Here is a 6,788-nt window from a genome sequence, read left to right as displayed (position 1 = left end):
TGTTAGAGGAGGACCTGGAGCTGGAAAACCCACTATTTTATAGTAAGCAGCAGGCAAGCCCACACTCCTTCCGAGACATGACCTTGTCCCTCAAGTAGCTTGCTACAAATGCAGTGTGGAGGGGCGGCCTGGGTGAAGAGCAGTCAGGGCTCTGTGTTCTTGACACAGCCAGTAAAAAAGCCGGTGGAGTGCGAGAGACCCACGGAAAATATTCTCCCAAAAGGGGAACTCATTCTTCCTACTTGCTTGCGGAAAGGGATTTAAAATCGAACAGGTTGGGAAAATTGAGTTACACACACACACAGGAAAAACAAGGCCATTCTCACCCATCACTGTTCAGTGCCGCTCAGCCATCACTCCTTTTTTACTTTGACTACTTTATAGACTGTGAAGTTGGGTGCGGTGGCTCATGCCTGTAATCCCAGCACTTTCGGAAGCTGAGGTGGGTGGATCACCTGAGGTCAGGAGTTCAAGACCAGCCTGGCCAACATGGTGAAACCCCATCTGGACTAAAGATACAAAAAAAATTAGCCATGCAAGGTTGAGGCAGGAGAATCGCTTAAACCAGGAGGCAGAGGTTGCAGTGAGCTGACATCATGCCACTGCACTCCAGCCTGGGCCACAGAGTGAGACTGTCTCATAAATAAACAGACTGTGAGATTCCGGATTCCCAGTTGTTAGGCAGGGATCTATGGATTTAGTGAAGATGTAGACCAGTGGTGCCGGGAAAGGCTGCCACGCACAGCCTGTCAACGCTGCCCACCGGGGGTGGGGGGTATGCCCACAGACCATCTCCCTGGGACTGATGCCCATGACAGAAGTAGATCATGCTGTCTCTTCTCTATGTGAGTAGACCCAGGAGTCTCATGTTCCCTGCCAGTATCCATGGAACAGCAACAGACTAACTTACTTGCTTGTAAGTAGGGCAACGTCAAATCCCAGATCCAGCAGGTACTTTTGTAAGAAAACATTTTTAAAATGACAGAGTAAGAAAACGAATAAAGCTACCACAAAAGAAAGAAGAAAGTGAATAAAGTCACCAATAAGAAAATGAATAAAGTTACGCTGTTCCACCCAGTGCCTCTGTGAGTCATCTTTCTTGGCGACCCCAACACCTACAAACCATGCAGTGGGTTGACATCCTGGGACTGCTGCTCCTGGTGGGAGGGAACTAATGTCACTTGCTTGACAATGAGACTGACCTTTTCTTCCACCATGCCTTCATCTCTCTCTCCAAATACTGACTTTTTTCCACTGTATTTGTAAAAGTTATGTGATTGTACGACTATAGCTCTTCTGTGGTATCTACAGGTTGATACAAATAATTAAAAATCAAAACATCAACGTATCTAAGAACCAAATGGTGCATATGACTCCCCGGAGAAGGACATAAATGCCACATTGCCACTTGAAGGAGAATCTTCCAGGTATCAACTCCCGTGGATTCTCTTATTTTCTTTCACATTCCCTCTGCTTTTCCTCACAGTCAGCTACCACGCTCTGAGGAGCCCGTGCCATCTCCATTTTCCCCACCCCTTTTTCACTTTGCCTCACACCAGTCAAATCCAAATATCCGAGAGTCAGACACTGGGCGAGTGTCTGCTTCTTGGCAACTCCCAGGTGATTATGATATGCTTCCCGGACTGCAACACTGACCTTCGGAACTGAAATGATGAATTCATGTCAGAAGAAACAGGATTTGGGGAAGAATTCATTACCTGGACCATTTTCAGCAGCTGGAATAAAAAGTACTTAACAATAACAACAAAAATCACACACAAAGGCCAAAAAGTGTTTTGAAAAAGTGCTTTGAGAATTTACTGTACAGTTTTTTTAAACAATTTATTTATATGTTGGCTTCTACATGCTCTTACATTCGTGTAAAACATTTATACATATTCTTTACAATTTGTACATATATTAAATGGCTATAGCATAAACATTGTTCTATGGGATTTTATAGAAGAAAAATCAAGTGGGGAAATTATTTATGAAACATTAACAAAAACCCGTGATACTGAAGAACAAGATGTTCTCATATTCATTTGATTTCCTCATCTACTTATTTTTGGTGTCATTTGATTGATGCTGGCCCAGACTTTCCATTTCCCGTAATTATTAGGTCAGAAAAATGAAAGCAGCGGGAGGGAACGCGGTAAGGCACCTGTGGGAGACGGGAGCGCTCCTCCGCGGGGTGAGACAGTGGCTGCCAGTGCTGAGTTCGAGCTGACGGTGGGCCAAAGTCCTGTTTTGCTTTATGCCGTTAACTGAAGTGCTGGAAGTGCTGGTGCTCAGAAACATCCTGTGTGAAGTTTCGGATGTAGTCAGGAAGGGCACTGGTCTGTTCTTTCTCTCCAACCTCAGAGCCCCGGGGATTCTGTACACTGTTCAGGCTGCAACCCTTCTCAGTCCCTACACGTTTTCATCTAATGCGGAGCTGAACTGTGCTTTTTCTCTTTGCTAATTACACCAACTGGCCATGAACCCGCCACCCAAACCAAGCAGTGTGCCATGCCCGCAGCAGCGCTTCTCATCATGGTGGATGAGCAGTCAAAGAATAAGAAAGGTCCAGAGGCTCCGGGGTGCTGGGTGCCCTCCTTCCCCCCAGGCCCTCCTGAACACAGGCCTCCGCACAGCCACTCACCCGTCAGACCAAAGCCACAAAATTCTCTAAAAAGTCCCTCAATTCTTCTAATGTATTTTTTATGGCATAAAACATGCCTTAACCATGATTAGGAAGGAAGAGCCAAGAGAGAAAGCACTGGTCCTCACATAAGAGCAACACATCAGAAATGACGCTGAGGACACGGGTGGCCAGGGGTATCTGCTCATCTGCCAGGCTGTGGGGTCCCCCTGGAGGGACATGGGATGGCCCACCTGCCACACACCATGATGGCACTAGCAGCCCCCGGCATCCTCCCTCCTGAACTGTAAGCACTTGAACTGTAACTGTGGCAGTGAAAGGCATAACGACTTCCCTCAATGACAGGAGCCCCAGAGGACTGAAAAGAGTTATAAAAATATACAAACATAGATATTTTTTATTCTGGCATAGTTCATATTTTTAAGAAAGTAATTAGTAATTAATTATCTGACACTGGGTAAGAACTGGAAGATTGTGGGAGACTCATAAATTATATAAGACATATAATTTATAAGACATATAAATTATGACTCTATGTAAAATAGTGGGGAGAAACCCCTCATTTTCCATTGAAAATTCTGGTAACTTTTAAGTACTTTCCAAAAATAGAGACAATTTCCACTGGTTTAAATAATGGATGCGGGAATGAACAAAAGACCATCCCTAAGTAACGGATGCATTTAGGGTGGCTAATAAAATAAATGCAGTTTTTTGCAACTCTGTTTCTTTTTGGTTTTGTTTCCTTTTTTTTTCTGAATAACAGGGGAAAAAAAAGTTTTGAATTGCATTGCCCCAAGTCAGGAGAAAGCACGCGGCGTTCTCTTCAAGGCCTGTTCTGTCCTACATCACCGGAAAGCGGCTGAGGGCCTGCCTCAGCTTTTCTGCAATCTGACAAGAAAGCAAAACAAAACAACGTTGAGATATCACACCCATTACGACCTCACAGTATTCTTTATTCATAACTCCAACGAGTTAAACATTACACAAATTCCAATTCTTTAACTGGTCTTTTTGGCACCAGCCCTGCCCCGTGTTGCTGCTGGAGAGACCTTAACCCCCAATGGCACTGGCAGTGCTGGGGCCCAAGCTGGCCCTGGTGATCCCTTCCCGCCGGGAGGCGTCTACACGTGCTCCCTACCTCTGCCCTAGCGGCGCTTCCAGACCACCTGCTTTTCCTCAGATGAGCTGGGGGCTCAGGTCTTCATGCTTGCCTAGAGCCCCCTCCTTTCCTGGAGGAGTATGAGCTTCCAGAATCCTCTGAAGGTTGTGTCGCCCTGGCCACACCCTGCTGTCACTGCTGAGTGTGCAGACAGCAAGAGCCTGCCTGTGAAGCTAATGAGGCGCTGTGGTGGTCTATGCGCCAGGGCCTCCTGCTCCTTAAAGGCGCAGCTGTCTTATCCATCCCTGGATGCTAAACATCCAGAGTGCGGGCTTGGTATATAAGAAACACTCAATATATGTCCGCTCCATGAACACATACGCAAATTTTAGTAACTTGAGGGTTACTTTGCCATAAAACTTAGATCTTGAACCTGACAATGTTATATCAGCTACTTAGGTTTATGCAAAGACAGTGATGAAACACATGGTTTTCTATTCTGAATTACAATGTCACTATACCATACTTGGATTTGAAAATCAATAAATCAACACTATCAAAATTCTAAGAGTTGCCCTTGCATTATTTTCTCACACAGACAAATGTCATCTGTTATATTCTAATATACAATGAAAGGCAAATCCACAATGGCACCAACTGACGGGAAAAGTGTGCATTTAAAGAGCAGAGGGCCCATGTCCTGTAAGGGAGGACAGGGCTTAGGTGAGTTCCTCCCGTTAGTCTCCCAACCCAACTGTCCACGACACAATTCACAAATATGCATTAGGTACATCAAGCACAGTTCTCCTTTAAGAACTGGCTGCTGGAGACAGGCGTTTTCAGCAGTGTCCAGCTCGCAGATGCCACCAGCATGGCTGAGCACAGGGCTTGCTCACCACTCCCCATGAACATGGCGGCTTAGATCCCACAGCCAGAGGGGAGCTGGGTAGGCAGTGAGGCCGCCAGCGGAGGCTGGATTCTACATTACAGACCTTACCTGCAGGTGCCGGAGGTGGACATGCTACTAGATTTTTGTTTTCTATAGACTCTGGTAAACAACAAAATTACTAAGCAGAGGTAAGACAAATTTAAGTTTTCGATATTGTTTTGTGAATAGAACCATCCCAGGTCTTGCTTTTTTGGTTTTCTCTCTGCTATTTCCATGGCGCATTGTGAAAACCTTATTCCCAAAAAGCAAAGCTGCCTTTGGTTTCCTGTGTGGTGCCAGGCTCCTGTTCCAGCTGCCAACGGAGCCCCAGGGACGGCTGGGTGACCTCATCTCATTCAGCACCGTTCCTGGTGCACAGAGGCACAGAGAGGCTGTGACGGGGAAAGGAGCTGCACAATAAGGAACTTCTTGGGGCCTTGCAACTAGCATCCAAGACCCCTGCTTCAGAAGAAAACCTTTTTTAACCCAGCGTTATCCAAAAAGCAAAGGGCAGATGGAATTAGGAGATTAAAAAAATCCTGTCCAAAATTTAGGCTCCTTTGGTTTATTACTTAGGATTAAAGAACACAAACAGATTAACTTTACATGGTCAAAGCGGTTTACCAGCAACCCTCTCTTCAAGCACATGTGAAAGGCACACGGACGCCCACTCACCGTTTCGTAAAACTGCACTTGCTGCTCCAGGTACAGGCGGATGACACTGTTGTAATCATAGATCCGGTTACTGTGAAAGTGATTCATCTCAGCTACAACCAAAACCAAAACATCAATCAGTTTTCCCTCCAAGTTTTCAAATGACAACACCTGGTTTCTCTGCTCAGTTACAATTAATCATCAACCTGACCTAACCTGGTTGGCTGTTGTTGTCAGTTCTTGGCAAATCACTTTACTAAGAGCGTTAGAAAAACAAGTTGAGCCGGGCGCAGTGGCTCACACCTGTAATCCCAGCACTTTGGGAGGTGAGGTGGGTGGATCACCTGAGGTCAGGAGTTCAAGACCAGCCTGGCCAGCATGGCAAAACCCCATCTCTACTAAGAATACAAAAATTAGCCGGGCATGGCCACAGGTGCCTGTAGTCTCAGCTACTCGGGAGGCCGAGGCAGGAGAATTGCTTGAACTCAGGAGATGGAGGTTGCAGTGAGCCGAGATTACACCACTGTACTCCAGCCTGGGTGACAGAGCGAGACTGTCTCAAACAACAAAAAAACAAAACAAAACAAAACAATGACAAACATTACTTTCCAGTAAATGAATGACTTTCACTGACTTGCATATTCAAAACTATAAAATCCAATACAAATAAATCACCCAAATTGGACTATTACTCTAACAGAATTGATCAAACAGAAAATACTCGGTCATGTTTGCTACAGATGACTGCAGTTCAAAGCCTCCGGTGTGTCTGCACTGGACCTAGCAGGCACCTGGGATCCCTGCCCCGCTCCCTCCTGCGCAGCAATTGCTTCAGCAGGTTTCTGGTGAAAGGCTGGGCAGCGTGTGGGACAGCGGGAGACCCTTCTTCAGTACGGGAAGCTTTGCTGCCCCTGAGCACCAGCCACGCTGTCAGAACTCAACCTCTCACAGGGCAGGAGGACTGGATGCTGAGGGACAACTTTCTTCATCTTTGCTGAATACATGGATTCCTTATTTCTCTGTCCCCCTCTGCCCCTGCCCCCAACTCTAGAGGAGTCTTTGTCATCAGAGGCCTCATTGCCTCCCTCGGATGCCTCCTACACCACCTTCTCCCAAACCCTCCAGGCTGAGAAAGCCAGCCGCTGCACAGATTCCCATGACATGCAAACTGTTCTACATTTTATATTCAGTTATTTGAAGTTGTACAAAGCTTTGTATTTATCAATTTGGATAACCTCAAACACAAGTTCAAAACCAAATTCCCCATTTCAAACCCTTCAAAACCCAAAACTTCAATCAGGTTTCCTTGTTTTTGCTGTAGTGGCCTTGGCTCTGGACACTCCTCATCCTTCTCTTTCTCCCATGAATGCCCCAGTCTTGAAAGCTGTTCCTTGGAAAAGCCTGCAAATGTGCTTCACTCTCTTCTCCCCACATCTTTAGGTCCTCAAAGCTCAGACTACGAC

The 6,788-nt window shown here is 46.1% G+C and overlaps 1 protein-coding gene across 1 annotated transcript in view; it reads right to left on the bottom strand.

Annotated features, from left to right (window-relative positions):
- Positions 1–1,792: 1,792 nt before the first annotated feature.
- Positions 1,793–6,788, bottom strand: part of SNX9 (sorting nexin 9) — a 123,281-nt gene continuing 118,285 nt past the window's right edge. The window contains exons 17-18 of the mRNA XM_030809896.1: positions 5,347–5,438; positions 1,793–3,532 (exon numbers count right to left, since the gene is read on the bottom strand). Coding sequence (XP_030665756.1) covers positions 3,485–3,532; positions 5,347–5,438 — 140 coding nt within the window. The 3' untranslated portion in view covers positions 1,793–3,484. The remainder of the gene's footprint in view (positions 3,533–5,346; positions 5,439–6,788) is intronic.

This window comes from Nomascus leucogenys, chromosome 3 (assembly GCF_006542625.1).
Source record: "Nomascus leucogenys isolate Asia chromosome 3, Asia_NLE_v1, whole genome shotgun sequence".
NCBI classification, from domain to species: domain Eukaryota; kingdom Metazoa; phylum Chordata; class Mammalia; order Primates; family Hylobatidae; genus Nomascus; species Nomascus leucogenys.
The sequence above is the reverse complement of the archived record's forward strand: the minus strand, read 5'-3'. Positions and strand labels throughout refer to the sequence as shown.